The 19,103-nt window shown below is 36.9% G+C and overlaps 1 protein-coding gene across 1 annotated transcript; it reads left to right on the top strand.

Annotated features, from left to right (window-relative positions):
• Positions 1-441: 441 nt before the first annotated feature.
• LOC108479263 (homeobox-DDT domain protein RLT2) lies at positions 442-18,808 on the top strand. Its single transcript, XM_053022690.1, is given in 20 exon segments — positions 442-629; positions 1,232-1,364; positions 1,459-1,902; positions 2,538-2,623; positions 3,109-3,537; positions 3,621-3,710; positions 3,789-3,953; positions 4,039-4,261; positions 4,699-4,799; positions 10,821-10,907; positions 11,043-11,195; positions 11,280-11,435; positions 13,065-13,271; positions 13,383-14,051; positions 14,138-14,692; positions 14,824-15,441; positions 15,794-15,898; positions 16,467-16,730; positions 17,769-17,836; positions 17,838-18,808. Coding segments are annotated over 20 exon segments (5,247 nt in total). The 5' UTR covers positions 442-602; the 3' UTR covers positions 18,505-18,808.
• The last annotated feature ends 295 nt before the right edge of the window (positions 18,809-19,103 follow it).

The raw sequence follows: 19,103 nt of genomic DNA, 5'->3' as shown, positions 1-19,103 counted from the left end.
AATTTTTGTTTTGATTTCGGGCTGATGTTAGGCACTGGGCCCGTTTGGGGTTTGGGTAGGTTTTGTTGGGTTTTAGGCTTAGTGGGTTTAGGGGTTTTGGGCCCAAAATTGAGCTTGTACACCTGTAAAAAAAGACTGAGTCAAACTTTTTTTAACAACTTAACGGTACAAAGACTAAAAATCTAAATTTGAAAACTTTAGTAACTAAATAAAAAAATTAGTTGGATGTGCAAAACAGAAAAACTCTCATAGTTGACTATTCATGTAGTTTATAATGGTCAGTCATCTAACCGTTTCAGACTTAACAGTACAGTGACTAAAAAATGATTCTAAATAATTTAATGATTAAATTGAAAATTTTCATAGTTCAGTGATCAAACCAGAAAGATGTGAAAAGTTGAGTGATTAATTATAGAGTTGACCTTAATAAGAAACATGAAAAACAGCGTTGTAACTTGTAAGAGAGAGAAACTGAACACCGTATCGTTGAAGTTAGTCTCCCATATTTCAAATTGAAAAACACAAAGACAAAAATTGATCTGGTCTGACAAATACGCTTCTCTTCCTCTTTCATTCCCATTAATTTATAACCTACAACAACAATGGGATCGATTGGGATGACAGAGAGGGTGAGTTTTGTTCTTGGATATTGCATTCTTCCTCGTTTTTCATTCTCTCAGTATCATTATTATAGTCTTTCTGTTCCACATCCTTTCCTCCTTTTGTTTTCATTACTGCTACTACTACTATTAATTTTTAATATTTCTCAACCATCTTTCATCTCTATTCTTCTTTTTCCTTTATTTAAGCTCTCGTCTATCTACCATTACTATTTTCATCACGACACCACTAAGGCTATTATCTTTTAAGTATTTCTTTTGGAAATCTAACCGCACATCTTAATCACACACTCACCACTACCACTTTGATTCTTTATTCTGAGAGAGACAGACAAGTAACTTCTTAAAATTTTTTTTCTTTCTTTCTTTAGATAGAGAAAGACTTTGTTTGTGGTACTAATTAATGCCTAATAGTTTAGTACAGTAAATTCATTTTTTATTTTCGTCAATCCCTAGTTTAAAGAGTGAATCCCCCCTGTGTTTTCCTCTTCTTTGATTTTCTAGCTGTTGAAGCTCTTTCATGCTCTCATTCTCAATGTTATAGAGAGTGAAATTCTGTTTCACCTTCGTTAAATATCTTGGGATTTTTTTTCTCACCTTGAAAAATGGAGACTGGTGGTATTAGCGGCGGAGATGGAGGTAGTTCTGAAGGCGAGAAGAAGAAGCCTCAGGAAGGAGAAACAAAAGTCAAACGGAAAATGAAGACCGCTTCTCAGCTTGAAGTTCTAGAGAAAACATATGCCAGTTTGTTTTACTTTCTCACTCATTTCTGTCTCGATGTTTTTTTTTCTTTTTTGTGGTTAATATGTTGTAAATTTGCTCATTTATGCTTTTTCAGCGGAAATGTACCCGTCCGAAGCTACGCGGGCGGAATTATCGGTGCAATTGGGGCTTTCTGATAGACAGTTGCAGATGTGGTTCTGCCACCGCCGGCTAAAGGATAGGAAGGCGGCGCCGTTAAAGCGTCAAAGGAAGGATTCCACGTCGTCAGCTCACCTTGTTGGAGTTGCGGGAGAAGAAATGGGAGGTTCTAAGGCGGGAAATGAACATGGATCAGGAGGGTCCAGTTTATTGGGGCATGGGCTGGACCTGAAAAGGGTGGTTCCAAGAGCTGGAATGACTATTCCAAGGTATTACGAGATGACTCATTCGATGGCAGAGCTTGAGCTTCGGGCTATAAAATTTGCGGAATTACAGCTGGGTGAGCCTATAAGGGATGATGGTCCAATGTTTGGGATGGAGTTTGATCCTTTGCCACCTGGTGCATTTGGCGCACCAATAGGCAAGTAACTAAAATTGCTCTCCTCTTGCTCAAAAACTGTGAATCTAATTGTTGAAATTAAGCCTAACTTTTTGACATGGATCTTCTACTCAAGCTAATTTTAGAGTTTTTTTTTTTTTGGTAGGATTTCAACTTGCTTAAACGTCTAGCATCTTGGACTAGGTTTCTGTAACATGTTAATAGTTACCAGCGGAGGTGGATTGCTTCAGGTTAGGAATTCTGAAGAGAAGGTTAAAACTTTCATTGGTTAGGTCAATTGTTGGTCTCAACTCTTACCGGTAAAAGCAGTAATGCATGTGTGAAAATAGAGGAAAGAGTAGATAGAACCCTAAGGAGTTCAATAAGGAATGGTTTCTATCAACAACACTTAAAGCATGGTCTAATCTGCATGCGTATTGAGTCACAAATGTACATTTTCTATTGAAGAGTTTAGATTGGTTAACTTTTAAGCTTCAGTGGTTTGATTTTCTATTCTTCCTGAATTGGTTCTATTTTCCTCTCAAATCGTGACATAAAATTATTAGCCATGTACTTAATGATCATCATACTTTCTTTGGTTTTTTGTGTTTAACTGTTGTCTTTTGACTTCAAGTCAACCAGCATTCTACCCATTAAATGTTTATATCTTTTGCTAGGAGCATCAACAGCAGTGCAGCAGAAACAACCTGGGGGGCCTTTTGAGACCAAAATATATGATCGACGGGATACAAAAACAGTCAAGGTTAGATTTTGTTCTTCTCACATCCAAGATGGGTAGGGAACCGTGAATATCCCAATTACTTTCTCCTTCATAATGGTTGCTTTTGCAATGCCTTGCCTCTCTAGGTTTTGTTAGTTTTACTGGCACTAAGGAAAACTATAAATTGGACTACCTATTAACTATAACTAGACTTTGGGCAATCTGCGCACACAAAACTTTTCTGTATCTCATAATTTGACTTTGGGCAAGTCTCAGATTGTCTTGGGTTCTTTCATATGTTGAATATTATATTCCTGTTAAATACTTGATTTATTAAATAAGTTCAATTGATATAATAGAAAAGAATTCTGTTGATTCATTCATCTTCTTGATTTAACCTGCTGCTTCTTCATTAATCTGATTATGTGATTTGGCAAGCTTCACCTGTATATCATTCTGGAACTCTTTTACATTATTCAAAATGAAGTGTATTGACAAGAAATTAACAGAACCTATTGCATCCTCAGGGTTCGGTGAGGGCTGTTTGTGAATATCAGTTTCTCCTAGAGCAGCCCACTGTTAGAACTGAAACATATGGAAGATTTCCCCTATCCTTCAACTACGGTTTACCCACTGATGGTCCAAATGCCAGAGCCTCATCATTGTCTGCTGGGTGTTCATCTTTGCTTGGGAATGAACAAGTACAACCTGGATATGGTTTTCCAGGTCAGATACCAAATTTGAATCTTTTGCCTCAACAAAGCAGGCCAGGGCATCTCTTACCTACTGCTTCAGGAGAATATGATTATGTTTCACGAATAAACTCTTCAACAAATACTGCTCTCGATGCTAATATTGGTTCTCACCCAATTTCTGCACTGGGAAGTCCATTTGTGTCATCTGACAGGAGGGTCTGTCTTGATGATGATGTTTTGCGCAAAGAGAGGAAGCGCAAGGTGTACTGTTATTTGTAATGAAGTACCCTCATGGCTATTAATCGTAGAATGTTAAATCATGAATCTTCATCTATGTTTTGTAGGGTGAAGAAGATAGAATTACACGTGAAATTGAAGCCCATGAGAAAAGAATTAGAAGGGAGCTTGAAAAACAGGATATGTTGAAGCGAAAGGTTTGGGTTACTAGTGTGCCTTTTTCTTGGTCTGTGAGGTTTATGAGTTATGCATTAATACTTCTTTTGTATGTAAAGAGAGAAGAGCAAATAAGAAAAGAAATGCGGAGACATGAACATGAAAAGCGGAAGGAAGAGGAGAGGCTGCTACGTGAAAAGCATCGGGAGGAGGAGAGATACCAGAGAGAGCAGAGGCGTGAACTAGAGCGTAGGGAGAAGTTCTTGATGAAAGAATCTATTAGAGTAAGCCTTGGAGCATTTTGTTTTAAGTATTTTCAAACTCTAGCATATGAGTTTAGGGCATAATTATATCTCTATATGTACTAAGGCTGAGAGATTACGAATAAAAGAAGAACTGCGTAAAGAAAAGGAGGCAGCCAAGCTTAGAGCTACTAATGAGAGAGCTATTGCTCGTAAACTAGCTAAAGAATCGATGGAACCTGTAGAGGATGAATACTTGGAACTCATGGAGATAGCTACATCAAGCAAAGGGCTGTCTTCAACACTGCCACTCGGCTTTGAAGCCTTGCAAAATCTTGATATATTTAGAGGTAGGTTATTTTTGGATATTCCTTTGCCACATTCTACCGTCTTTTAAACTCTTTGGTTCTGTCAGTTTAGTGAAGGTTACTTTGATCTTTAGTGGAAGTACTTGACTATTTATTTGATCCATGATTCTTTCAGTTAATTCATTTTATATTCTTCTGGCTGGTATGATTCCCTCATTGAACTAAGAATCTCTTCTGATGAATGCTTGTGGGTCTTGGTTCTGTCTGTATCGTCTGAATTGTTAGAGCAAAAAAGGTGTCATTTTTTTTTTGTATGTTACTAGTCTAAATTGCATACCTTTGTTTATTGTCCAAGTTTGAACATCTGAATCATCAATCTTGTGGGACTATGCCTTGACTGCCCACTGGTATTTTTTGCTTACCTGGTGTGAGTTTTCAGCTTGGCAACTGTTTTATATATTTCCTTTTTCTTGTTTTAGACAAGCTGTGTGAGTTTCCGCCCAAAACAGTGCAATTGAAGAGACCTTTCTCAATTCAACCGTGGAATGGTTCTGAGGAGAATGTAGGGAATCTTCTCATGGTGAGCTTGTGTAGTTGTTTTCGTAGAGGATATTTTCGCGGCATTTTGTTTTCCTGATAAGGAGATGATCTTTAATTGACTGAAGCCTAATAGCACATTAGAAAGTGCACATATTACATTGAGACTGTCATTCAGAAGTTACAATCATATAGTTTCCTGTTTGATTTAATCAATCTGTCACGTAATATGTTTACTGATTATTGATTGAAGTAAGCAAAATCTTAAAGGTTCTTTTGTTAAATTTTGCATCCTGTTTACTGTTTTTTGTTTTCATTTTTTTTAACATGCTTGGTTGCAACAATTCTGTTAAAAACAGGCTATTTCAATTATATTTTTCACAAGAAACTACATAAATATTTATAGACATAGTGAGCCTAACTTAGGAAACTTTACACTAGGAAACATACTAATTCTAGGGATGCTGTACCTAAAAACAGCCTTAAAGTTAGGGATAATATTTACAGAATCCTATTTGATACACTCAAATATTCCTTAATTAGGAAATTGAAATCGACACTCCTCCTCAAGTGGGAAGTGGATATCATCCATTCTCTCACTTGCTTACTAATTCTCAAACAACTTCCTAGACAATCCTTTGGTAAGTATGTCGCTAGTTGACCATCGGTGGACACAAATGGAGTGCAAATTAAGCCACTGTCCAGTTTTTCCTTTATAAAATGTTTGTCAACCTCAACGTGCTTCGTTCGATCATGTTGAACTGGATTATGTGCAATATTGATAGCAGACTTATTATCGCAATACAACTTCATTGGACCTTCCCACTCGATCTTCAAATCTTCCAAAATAATTTTTAGTCATAACAACTCACAAACTCAAAGAGCCATCGCCCTAAATTCAGCTTTTGCACTAGATCTAGCCACAACATTTTGTTTTTTACTCTTCCAAGTCACAAGGTTGCCTCCTAGGAAAGTACAATAGCTCGAGGTTGATCTTCTATCAACCATAGATCCTGCATAATCTGCATTAGCATAGGCTTCAAGGGTTAAATTCTGCCCCTTTTTAAATAAGATTCCTTTGCTCGGTGTGCCCTTTAAGTCTTGAGAATATGATATCTGGCTCTAAGATGTGATTCTTTGGGATTGTGCATAAACCGACTTACAACACCCTCTTGCATAGGTAATATCCGGTGCAGTATGAGACAAGTAAATGAGCTTCCCACAAGTTTTGATATGACCTTTTATCAATCACTGCATCTTCTAGTGCATTTCCAAGTCTGTGGTTCACCTCTATGGGTGTCTCTGCTGGTTTACAGCCCAACTTGCTCGTCTCTGTCAACAAATCAACTATGTATTTTTGCTGAGATATGAATATGCCTTTCCGAGAGTGTGCCACTTCAATACCAAGGAAATATTTTAACTTACCGAGCTCTTTGACTTCAAATTCTTTTACTAGGCAATTCTTTAAATTCTCCATTCCTTCTGGATCATCACCAATCACTATAATGTCATCAACATAGACTAATAAAGCAGTCACTCCCCTTGAAGATGAGTGTTTTACAAATAGAGTGTGATCTCCTTGACTCTGTTTATACCCCAACTTGAGCATTACTTTGGTAAATCTTCCAAACCAGCCCTCGGGACTGTTTTAGTCCGTACAAAGCCTTTTTAGTCGCAAACTACTTGTCCTCAGATTTGGACCGAATCACGGAGGAACATCCATATAGACTTCCTCCTCAAGATCACCGTGTAAAAGGCATTTTGATGTCAAATTGCTGTAATTTCCAGCCTTGGTGGCAGCTAGTGACAACAACACTCTTCTGATGTTCATCTTTGCTACTGAGGGCAAATGTCTCAAGGTAGTCTATTCCATACATTTGAGTGTACCCTTTAGCAACCAATCTTGCTTTGTACCTCTCCAAAGAACCATCGACTTATATTTCACTGTGTACACCCAATGACATCCCATTGGTTTCTTTCTTCTCAGAATTGCACTAAGTCCCATGTCTTATTTTTTGAAGAGCTTCCATTTCAACTTTCATGGCATTTTTCCAATTCTCATCTTCTAATGCCTCGGATACGCTTTTGGGAATGGAGATAGAATTTAGGTTGGTAAGAAAGGTTTTGTGGTTATGGGACAAGTTTTTGTAAGACATGAATAGGTACAAGGGATGTTTTGTATGTGTTCTAGTCCCTTTCTAGTAGCAATGGGAAAATCATCTAAATTTGCGAGATTAGAATTCAAAGTAGGTTCAAGAATTACCTCAGGTCGTATAGGAGAAGAAGATGATTGAACTTGCACTGGTGCCTTCTTCCTTGAGTAAACCAGTAAAGGACGAGTAGTGTCCTGAATTCCTCTTGGTGATTTGGGTGTATTAGGCTCTGTTTCAGGTTGTATAGGGGCCATTGTTCCAAGTCGGGCAGGTTGGTTAGTAGGCAAGGATTGAGTAGGAGTGTTTGGTTGCTGGACAGGAGCTGGAATGTGAGTGTTTTGCTGCTGTACAGGAGCTGGAATGTGGGTGTTTTGTTGCTGGACAGGTGCTGGAATGTCAAGAAGAAAGAATTCTTTGTCCTTATCTTCTGTGAATAAGATCTCCCCCTGAAGATAAGGACGAGTAAAGAAATTCTCTTGTTCTGCAAAAGTAACATCTGCTGTTACAAAATTTTTTTTTGTGGCTGGATGATAGCATTTGTACCACTTTTGAGTGGAAGAATAACCGAGAAAGACACACTTGATAGCTCGTGGATCAAATTTTCCTCTATTTTGAGAATGAACATGTACAAAAGCAACACAGCCAAATATTTTGGGAGTAAAGTTACTTGAAGTATTAAAATCAGGAAAGAATTTTGCTAGAACTTGCATAGGACTTTGAGATTAAAGGACTTTTGTAGGCAATCTATTTATCAAATGAGTAGCAGTTAAAACAGCCTCCTCCCAATATTGTTTAGGGACATTTTTTTGGAACAAAAGGGCTCTTGTAATAGCTAAAATGTGACCATTCTTTCTTTCGGCAACACCATTTTGTTGGGGTGTACTAACACAAGATGACTCATGTATAATGCCTCTTTCTTGGAAATATGTTGAGAGAAATTGATTGAAATAATCCTTGGCATTGTCTGACCTAAACCTTTTTATTTCAGCTCCAAATTGTGTTTTGATCATGTTGTAAAAGGTTGGAAAGATAGACCTTACATTAGATTTTTGTTTTAAAAGAAATATCCAAGATACACGAGTACAATCATCAATAAAGGATACAAACCACCGAGGCCCAGAAATATTTGAAATAGTGGATGGCCCCCAAACATCACTATGAATAAGAGTAAAAGGAGTGAAAGTTCTTTTATTGCTTACTGGAAAAGAGGTATGTTTATGTTTTGCAAGTTCCCAGATATCACAATGAAATTTTTCAACAGCCAATCCTTTGAACAATGAAGGAAACATAATTTTAAGGACTCTAAACGATGGATGACCAAGGCGAAGGTGATAGAGCCAAATTTGGTCTTTATTGGTTTTAATAGATTCGGATATGAAAGATGAAGGTGAGGAATTTAGAGCACTAACTTCTTCACTGGATTTTTCAAGATAGTATAGGCCATTTACTTCCTTAGCATGTCCAATCATCCTCCTCGTATTCATGCTCCGAAAAAGACATCGATTGTGATAGAAAACCACTTTACGATTAGAGTCTTTGGTCATTCTTTGAATGGATAAAAGATTGGTAAATAGTTTTGGAACATGAAGGACATTTTTAAGAGTAAGGGTTTTGTTTATAACAATATCACCTCGACCACCATTGTGATCACAGAACCATCGGCTATTGTTATTTTTCTACTACTAGGGCAAGGTGTATATGAAACAAATTTTTGTGAGGAGTGGGTCATGTGGTCCGTAGCTCTGAGTCAATGACCCAAGAACTTTTGGTGATCAGATCGAGATTTTAGAATCTTGAGAAGAGGATATACGAAAAAGCCAAACTACAAGTACTGTTGAAGAAGTTTTTTCAATGATCCCACTAATTTTTAACTTCTCAATTTCTTCTTTATTGAATTCAACAGTGATTCACGAGAATTATATTTTCCATCCAAATTGTCTTGTTGTATATGCTCGTCCTTGTCCCTTTGGTTGTCCACCTTTTTCGAAAAATTTTTATTTGTTGTTTGTGGCTTCCCATGGAGTTTCTAGCATCTTTCTTTAGTGTGACGGGCCTTTTACAAGAGGGTGCACCATACGGAATCCTGTTAATAGGCTTTATGCGCTTTGTCTGTCTATTATCTTCACTATTTGGCTGCTCCGGGCCAAATCTCCTCTCACTTACAGCTTTTGTAACCAGTGAACTATCCACTTGACTGTTCTCAACTATAACTCCTCTTCTTTCTTCCTCAAAGACGAACAATTGCAATTGTCTCATTTAGTGATGGTAGTTCCTCTTTCCAAGTACTTGAACTCTTCGCATCAAACTCAACATTTAGTCCAAAGAAGAAAATCATAAATTGATCCTTTTCAACGAACCTTTTCAGAGTGTCTGCATCTTCATCGCACTTCATCCGAATGCACTGGTAATGATCCATCTCTTGCCATAAACTTTGTAATGATTGGAATACCCGTGATTGATTGACTTCCTTGCTTGGTAGATGAAATCTTAGTCTTGATTTCATAGATTTGAGTAGCATCTCGAACTTTAGAATAAGTCTGTTTCACACTACCCATATTTCTTTGGATGTGTTAAGAAACATGCATGTATCAACGATTTACGGCATCATAGAGTTCCATAACCAAGACATTACCATAGAGTCTTGTTCATCCCAAGCATCAAACTTAGGATCTCCTTCTTTAGGTCCGCCCGAGTAAGTGACTCGTTTTCCTCTTCCCTTCAAGAACGTCTGAACCAGTTGAGACCACTTGGTAATTTTTCCCATTTAGCCTCAGAGGCTACTTGGATGTTCTGAAACTCACTTGTTGGGTTTGAGTTGTTCACGAAACTTCGAGACATCCTCAATGTTACCGATCTTGACAGTTTCGGTCATGTTTCGTTTGAACAAATTTTACGAGGCTTGAGGGCTGGTTGGAATCAGAAAAAATCGCCAGAAAAAAAAAAATCCCGTAAATCGGGCTAAAAAGCTCGATACCATGTTAAAAACAGACTATTTCAATTATATTTTTCACAAGAAATTACATAAATATTTATAGACATAGTGAGCCTAACTTAGGAAACTTTACACTAGGAAACATACTAATTCCAGGGATGCTATACCTAAAAACAGCCTTAAAGTTAGGGATAAAATATTTACAGAATCCTATTTGATACACTCAAATATTCCTTAATTAGGAAATTGAAATCTGACAATTCAATTCATAAAAAAAAAAAAAACCTGAAAAGATAGACAAAGTTTTCAGAGTTATTGGAAGCAAAAAAGAAAGCGTTTCCATCTGTTTCGGATACAAAATTTACAAGTAGGACCCTGTTATCTGCTGTGAATAGTACCCTGTTATATGAGCAGTGTCATCTTTTATTGTCAAAAATAACACATAGTGACTAAGTTATTGATGATGAATGTCTTACTCAAACCAGCCATTCCATTCCATTTTCTTGCCCTATCTTTTAACAACTGCTATGTTTCCTTTTATCAGAAATTGAGAAAAAAAGGAAAATAGAACTCTTGAAAATAAAAATATGAAAAATTGGCCAAGTTACCAAATGATGCCTTGTCTGAAGTGGTTAATTTTCTGGTTTCTACCCTGAATTTCCAATCTTTTATGTTATTGTGAAGTCCATCTAAGGGCAAGCTTTTATATCATATGCATTTATAAGCATTATCATTTATCATTTTCTCTATATGTGTAATCATGTTAAGGGTTGTGTTTCCTTCCCCTTGGTGGTTTGCCGAATCTCTCTATACTATTGTTGATTGAAGATGAAAATTTGTTGATGGTTATTGGCTGTGTTATGTTTTCTTATGTTCTGTTTGAAATTCTGTGCATGCATCACATCTTTTTAGCTGCCAATTTATCATGTATGGCTATGTATTGTATTTATCAAGGTTTGAATTGTGACAAATATTTTAGGTCTGGAGGTTCTTAATTACCTTTGCAGATGTTCTTGGACTTTGGCCTTTTACTCTGGATGAGCTTGTCCAAGCTTTTCATGACTATGTAAGTTGTCTTTTTCCCCTACCATTCTCCTTCGAAAAGAGATTTTTGTATTGATTTAATTCTACTAGGAGCTATGATCCTTGTTAGCATATTTTCTTTGATATGGATCTGCACTTTTTCTCTTGGATGTTTCAGGATCCAAGGTTGTTGGGTGAGATACATGTTGCTCTTCTTAGATCTATTATCAAAGATATTGAGGATGTTGCACGAACACCTTCAACTGGGGCAGGAGCAAGTCAAAACAGTGCTGCTAACCCTGGAGGTGGGCATCCACAGATTGTCGAAGGGGTAAGCTATAAGCTATTAATAGTTTATGGTTAAGGTCATTTCTTACTGATAAACTTTCTCCATTATGTTACACCCTATATTTAGGCATACGCTTGGGGCTTTGACATATGCAGCTGGCAACGCCACTTAAATGTGTTGACATGGCCCGAAATCTTGCGGCAGTTTGCTCTGTCTGCTGGATTTGGGCCACAGCTGAAGAAAAGAAATATTCAGCAGGCATATCTTTGTGATGGAAATGAGGTGCTTTTCTTTGTCAGTTGGTTATGTGATCCTTTATCTTTTTAGTTGAAGAGTCATCTGTGCTTTCATGTTTAATATTATTATTATCTTTTTTCCTTTTTGATTAAATGAGAGTCATATTCATCCAAAGAAGCTGGCTAGTCTGCTACAAAGAGTAGCAGCTGCACTAAGCAGCAAGCTGTTCATGACATCAGGAAGTGAACAATAAGAACTGCAAGCTATTCTTTTGGTCTTAACTAAAGTTGTGATGACTTGTCTGGTTATATAGTTGTGACTTTTGAATGTAATGGTTGCCGTTTTGCTTATATAATGAGTACTGCTTGTGTATTTTACTTGATAAGAATATTATGCACGGTTGAATTTTTTGAGCGAGCTATCCTAGTTTTCAGCCTTCAATAGGAGAATCTTGGGTGCGATTTGTTTAGGCTATTTCTACTTTTTTAGCCTTGACTGATCAAGTTGGGAATGCTACTGAGAAGTTCTGAATTACATCGAAAGTTTGCTTCTCCATGGAGTTCTGAAAGCTCAATGCTGTAGAAGATCTTACAATGCTTTTAGTTATATCACTCCTTAGCTGAATGGATGATTGGTCAAGAAAGCCGATGATAAAACCAAATTTTTATTGTCACTCAATTATTGTTGGATTGGACTGGGTTGGTTAGTGTGAACTATTAGTGAACAGAAAAGGTTAAAGATGCGGTATTTCTTGCTTGGTGCATGTAGGAACTTGTTTGCCTGTATATTCAACTGAAAGAGTTCTCATCTGATTCTTATGTAGTAGGGATATCTTTCTTTTGAGTACAACTATTGTATGTAATATGTTTGAGCGAAGCATGCTCTTATGGGGAGCTCTCTTTCCAGTATATTATTATTTTTACTTACTTTCTCTCTTTATGCTTATTTCTAATGCACCATACATTTCTATTTTTATTTCCTCCTGTTTTAGTTGTTTCTTTTCACTTTGGAAAGTATTCATATTTGTTTGAATTCAGCATTTAATACGATTTTCTTCAAATACATCATTTCCTTTTATGACTATTTTTAAGATAAGGTCTATTGAATCAGTTTGAAAAAAATCCAGCCTGCGGGCATATCAATTTCTTTCTTTTTTCGGTTACTAGAAGAAAGTCTTACTCTTCAGGGCAGATAGCAGAAAGAGTTTTTACTAATTCTGAAACAGTTATATTTCAGCATGCTATTTCGGAGGAGCTCCCCTCTCAGTATATTATTGTTAATTTTTTCTTATTTTCCTCTTATGCTTATTTCGAATGCAATACGGATTGTCTAATCTTTATTTCCTTCTGTTTTAGACATCTACATTCATACAACATTCATATGTGTCTGAGTTGATTGGTATTGAGCATGATTTTCTGCAAATTTTTTTGTTTCTTTCAGTGATGAATATTTTTAAGGTAAGGTCTAGTTGAAGCAGCTAGAATAAAATCCAACCCTTAAGCATATCAGTTATCTTGTTACCAAAAAAGATGTCTTACTCTTGGGGGTGTAATTTATGAGACTACATCTGTGGTGGTAATACCTAAAACTATGATGGCCAATCAACAAGCTTCAAATTTGTCTTCTTTAGTTTTCAGGCATACAATTGTTAATCTATCTTGTGTGTCCATGTAGGGTAATAATGGTGAAGACATAATTACTAATTTGCGAAATGGGGCAGCAGCAAATGCCATTGCTATAATGCAAGAAAGGGGTTTCTCCAATCCACGCAGATCTAGACATCGGTTGACACCCGGAACTGTTAAATTTGCTGCATTTCATATTCTTTCTCTTGAGGGTAGCAAAGGCCTAACAGTATTGGAAGTAGCAGAGAAGATCCAAGTAAGCTAAGTTGGTGCCTCTGCAGTTCTTCATTGCTGCTCTAGATTAAACTCCTTTAATCTCTTTTCTCTTGTATTCATTTTTTCCGTATTTTTGGTCTGTTAATTTAAGAAATCGGGTCTGAGAGATCTTACAACAAACAAGGCCCAGGAAGCTTCTATTGCTGCTGCTTTTTCGAGGGATACAAAACTCTTTGACAGAACAGCTCCTTCAACATACTGTGTGCGTTCTCCATATAGGAAGGACCCAGCTGATGCTGAGGCAATTCTTTCTACAGCAAGGGAAAGAATTCGAGTTTTTAAAAGTGAAATTTTAGGTGTAGATGCTGAGGTTGCTGAAAGAGATGAAGATTCTGAAAGTGATATACCAGAGGATCCTGTGGCTGATGATCTGGGTGCTGAAATAAATGCAAAGAAAGAGATCCACAATTCTGAAGAAAGAAGCAGTTCTGTTAGAGAAACTATCTCAGGAAAGGAGGAGAGTGCTATTATGGAAACCCCACAAGTTGAAGTTGGGAATGCATGCAAGGGTTTATCATCTCCACATTCTGGAGGTTTTGATAAGGTAAAGCAAATTGATGCTTCTACTGAGCAATCAGCGGATGCTGCTAGCTCTGGTCAAGAAGATATGGAAATTGATGAAAGCAGCCCTGGTGAACTATGGGTTCAAGGACTTATGGAAGGGGACTACTCTGATTTAAGTGTTGAGGAACGCCTTAATGCACTTGTTGCTTTGATTTCCATTGCAATTGAAGGAAACTTTATTCGCATTGTTCTCAAGGTGAGCTTTACATTTTATCTGTTCTTCAACTTATAAAATCTGTTTATTACTTTTCTTCATGTATTCTAAATTGAAATTGCTTTCAGGAACGCCTAGAAGCCGCAAATGCTTTAAAGAAGCAAATTTGGACGGAGGCACAACTTGATAAACGTCGTATAAAAGAAGACTTTGTATTGAGGACATATTATTCATATATGGGGAATCCAGTGAAGAATAGACTTGTGATGTCTTCAGCTGAATGTAGGGAAAGCCCACAGATCATTGGTGACAAAAAAGATCATGATTCCTCTGTTTATCATGTTATGCAGCAAGAATGCTTAAACAATCCACAAAATGATCAGAATTGTCTTAATAACATGGCTACGGAAGGGAACCTGCCAGTGCAAGATTTCTCTTTTGCACCAGATAATCTCCAATATCAGCAACCAGGTTATGCACTTGACAGATCTCATTCACTGCTAAAATCTTATATTGGTCACAAGGCAGAAGAGATGTATGCATACAGATCATTACCTCTTGGTCAAGATCGTAGAAGAAATAGATACTGGCGATTTACTACTACATCTTGTAACGATCCTGGTTGTGGTAGGATCTTCATTGAGTTACTTGATGGTCATTGGAGACTCATTGATACTGAAGAAGTAAATTTCCATCTCAAACAGCTTTTAAATTCTGACACTGCTGTATATGTTTTTTGATGCATGTTTTGTCGCCTTACATATGTTAGTTGCTTTTGTGTGTTCAATTGCCTCTTTTTCCTCTATGCATGCAGGGTTTTGACGCTCTGTTGTCATTTTTGGATGTGCGTGGGATCAGGGAATCCCTCTTGCATGCAATGTTGCTGAAGATTGAGATGTCCTTTAAGGAAGCTGTTGCACGGAATGTCAATGAGAGGCAGAAAGGAGACACTGCTAAGGAAAAAGCTAATGAAATGGCTTCAGGCCTTGATTGGAGTGTCTATTCTGAAAGTCCTAGTAGCATTTTATGTGGGTCTGATTCTGATATGTCAGAGACATCATCTTTTTCAATTGAGCTTGGCAGGGATGAAAATGAGAAAAATAATGCCCTGAAGAGATATCAAGATTTTGAGAAATGGATGTGGAAGGAGTGTTTTAGTTCATTGACATTTTCTGTCATGAAATATGGGGAGAGAATGTGCAAAGAGCTTCTGGGTGTATGCGATTCTTGCTTCAATGTTTATTTTGTTAAAGACAATCACTGCCCTTCTTGCCATACGACCTATATTGCCTCTGAGAGTGCATTAACATTTTCTGAACATGTGGCTCAGTGTGCACAGAAAATGCAAATGGGTGCTGAACTTGCTTTGGATGGTTCAGTGTTTTCTCCTCTGAGAATCAGATTGATTAAACTTCAATTAGCTTTGCTTGAGGTCTGTGCCTTCTCATTTGGACCTCTCCTTAGATTTGAGAGAAAGGTAGTGAAGAGGGATTTTTTGGTTAGTTAAAATCATAAATATGGGTTTATGACCTAGTCATTCTTGTAGCTTGAGCTCATTGACAAAATGAAAAGGCAAGTATAGGGTGACAAGTGGTCTAAGGAGTCCTCCCTTCTAGTTTCTGAGCTTTTACTTCCTTTATTATAGAATGTCGTGCTCTTTTTGGGCAGTTTATTTGATTCATAAATGACGAACCTCTGATTGCAGTTATAACCATAAGCCATGACAATATCTTTTAGGTATTTATTATCCAATATTTTTGCGGCTTAGCATTGTCCTCTTGCAGGTTTCTATTCCATTCGAAGCTCTTCAATCCACTTGGACTGAGGACTACCGAAATTCTTGGGGTATGAAGCTGGACTCTTCAACAACAGCTGAAGAGCTTCTTCAGGTTTGTGTGCCAGGCGCATTTACTGTGTTAATCATCTCTTAACTTTAAAAGTTTCCTCACTGTTATTGGTTCATAACCAAGAAAGAAGAGTACCCATCATCTAACTGTTGCTCTGCATGGCATTACTTTCTCTTGTTCGACATGGATAAGGAATAAATTCTTGGTATTGAGAAGATTCAAAAGGAAATGATAAGATTGGACATGAAAGTGAAAGGGAAGAGAAGAAGGCAATAACGGGATAAAAGGAACATTGAGCTAGGAGAAATTAGAAGAGAAGAGGAGAATGTGGGATTTGAAGCCTTACAATTGTTGTTTCTTTTATTTGATACAAGCTCACCAGGTGTGAAAACCTAAGCATAATGGAAAAGGTGTAGGATCTTGGTAATTGTTTTCTATTCTACTTAAATGGCTTCTGTCATGCAAGCTTTAGTTCCATATCATTTAGTAATAATGTGTTATTCTAATCTTTTTGCAAACACATGCTGAATCAACAGGGTGCTTCTTGTTTCTTTCCTAATCTTTTGTTTTTGTTAAGAAGTTGGGTTACTTACTCTTGTGCCCATTTTAGATCTTGACACTACTGGAAAGTTCCATCAGGAGGGATTATTTATCCTCAAAATTTGAGACTACAAGTGAAGTACTGTCTCCATCTAACCTGTTAGAACATCAAGTTGATTATTCTTCCAATCTTGAGGCTGTTCCTGTACTTGCATGGATTCCAAAAACAACAGCTGCTGTGGCTCTGAGGCTTATGGAATTCAATGCGGCTATCTCCTACACACTTACCCAGGGGGCAGAGACTAAGAGGGACAGGGGAGCTGAAGAATTTATGGTAAGCACTGCCTTTTGCATCGTGATTAATTCATGAATATATAAAGCAGAAAATAATATCCTCAATAAATAGAAGAATGATGAGATTTGGATTCCTTTTAGTATGGATTAGCATACTGAAAATGCTATTTTATAAGTATACAATTTTCTTTTGGTACAAGGAAAAGCAATATGGCACAAACTTGAAATTTCCACCAGAAAGGACACCCAAGCATTTGGCTCAAGGCTGGTGCATGTGTTTGACTTGGGTCTGAATCACTTCCCGTCTTTCCATCTATATATTCATTTTTCTCAAATCAACAAAATATAAAAGAATTTCTACCTAATCCTCATTTCCTTTCGACATGAGTTAAGTTTTTTACTAGTCCTATATTTGATGCCCTCATTCATGCGCTGAGATCCTACAGACATCGGCTTTTTAAATAATAATAAGATATAATAATCAGAAAGGGACAGTAAATGTAATTTCTTTCATTTTCTTGTCGTGACTGGATAAAAAAACTGGATGGGACTGGTTGAATTGGGAAACTGTATTCTGTCTGGTCTAGTTAGTATCCAGCTTTTCAGTGAACTAGTTAAACCCAACATAATTAGTAATTGAACCAGTTTTAGGTTCACTTTTAATAATTGATAAGACTTGAACTCTTAGACTTTTTTTTAATCAAATACTGTATCATTAAACCAACTGTTTTTTTGTTAAATATTTACTATATTTAATACGTATTCAATTATTAAAATAATGTATTTTGTATTTAAGTAATTTTTTCAACTGGATTGGCTGGTTGAACTGAAATCGGCAACTTCACCTATTCAACCTCCTGTCTGGGTTTTACTTGCTGGGTTTGGGGTTCTGTCCTGCTATATACTTAGCTTCTTACCGTGAGTACCACATTTAACCTCCAAGAGTTGGGCATTTGTTGGATGTATCTTGAAGAGTTGTCAGTTATATTTGAAATAGTATATAGTACAATTGTTTTTTGTTTTTCTTATGACGCTTGAAACTAATTATTCTCAATTTACTCTGTTTTCTTTTAAGGAGCTTCCCCCATCTAAGTATACTTTTGTGAAGAACCACCAAGATGATGAGACAATGCAGACTCCAAATCAAGTATCTACAAAAAGCAAGCTGGGATAATGTAGGGATAGGATTTTCTGGTTCTGGCCGTGGGGAAGTTCGTAGGAGGGGATTTGGAGTCATATGTGGTGGAAGATATCAGAGGCGGCCTGCTAATTCTAGATCTGGATCTAGAGAGAGGATTACAACTGCAAAGAGTGGGAGATTAAGGCCAGTAGTGGAATGGAAATCACGGTCACATCGGCAGGGAGGGCGTAACCATGGTCGATTAAACAGCAGAAGGCCAAAAGTGGCAAATAGAATGGTTGAGAGTGCTGGTGAGAGAGAGAGCCAGAAGGAAATAATGGGGAAAACATCCAGAAGTTGTGGAATGAATGCTTGGAATGGAGATGAAGTAGCCTTATTAGAAACAGGGACTGCTGATAATGGTAGAAGCTCTGAAAGCTCAGGATACAAGGATGAAATAAGAGATGAATGTGATTATGAGGAAGTAGATGAGTATGGTGGTGGTTTCAATGGCAAAGATGATGATGGGGAGGGAAGTGATTACGATATAGACTGTGGTGAGGAGGATGAGATTGAAGAAAGAAATTTGAATGGAGGGTATATAAAGGAGAATTCAGATGAGGGGGTGAGGGATGCAGCAGATGATCTACCATACGGATATTCAACAGAAGGATGTTCAGGGTTCAGTGAGTGAAGAACTTTGTTGAAATGCTTAAGAGGACGGTTTCTGAGAGGTAAACAGTGGTTTATGTGTTCACTGACCAACAAGAATATAATGGTTCTAGATAGGGAGGAAATTTTAACCATGTAAGGCACCTCCTCCGTGCTTGCTATAATACAATACAATTACCAAGGAATAGCGTCTAAAATTAGCAGAGATAAGCAGTATTTGCTTCTCCACTAACCAGCCTCTGTTTCTTATGAGAATCAGAACTTTGCCTGGTTAATGACACTGTTATCGTAAATTTGGGAAAAAAATACTGTAGTTGCAACTTAAATGCATTATTTTCATTTTAGTACTGATTTTTTGCCATCAAATTATACAAAAAAAAAATTGTAGTTTTTTTCTTTTTCGGCATCATTTAGCCCCAACTTTTAATTTCTGTCAAATTGTTGCAAAGATAATGACGGGATTATTGATGTTGATAATGGTATTCACATGATAATTCATATGTAACATCAATAATTAATTAATTTTTAAAATTAAAAATATTAAAATTTTAAAAGTGTTTTAAAAATTCAAAAATATTAAAAATATAATTGAAAAATAGGTAAAATTTGCAAGTCAAAAGA

The sequence above is a fragment of the Gossypium arboreum genome, chromosome 12 (genome assembly GCF_025698485.1).
Source record: "Gossypium arboreum isolate Shixiya-1 chromosome 12, ASM2569848v2, whole genome shotgun sequence".
Lineage (NCBI taxonomy): Eukaryota > Viridiplantae > Streptophyta > Magnoliopsida > Malvales > Malvaceae > Gossypium > Gossypium arboreum.
Note: the sequence above shows the minus strand (reverse complement) of the source record. Positions and strands in the feature narration are given on the sequence as shown.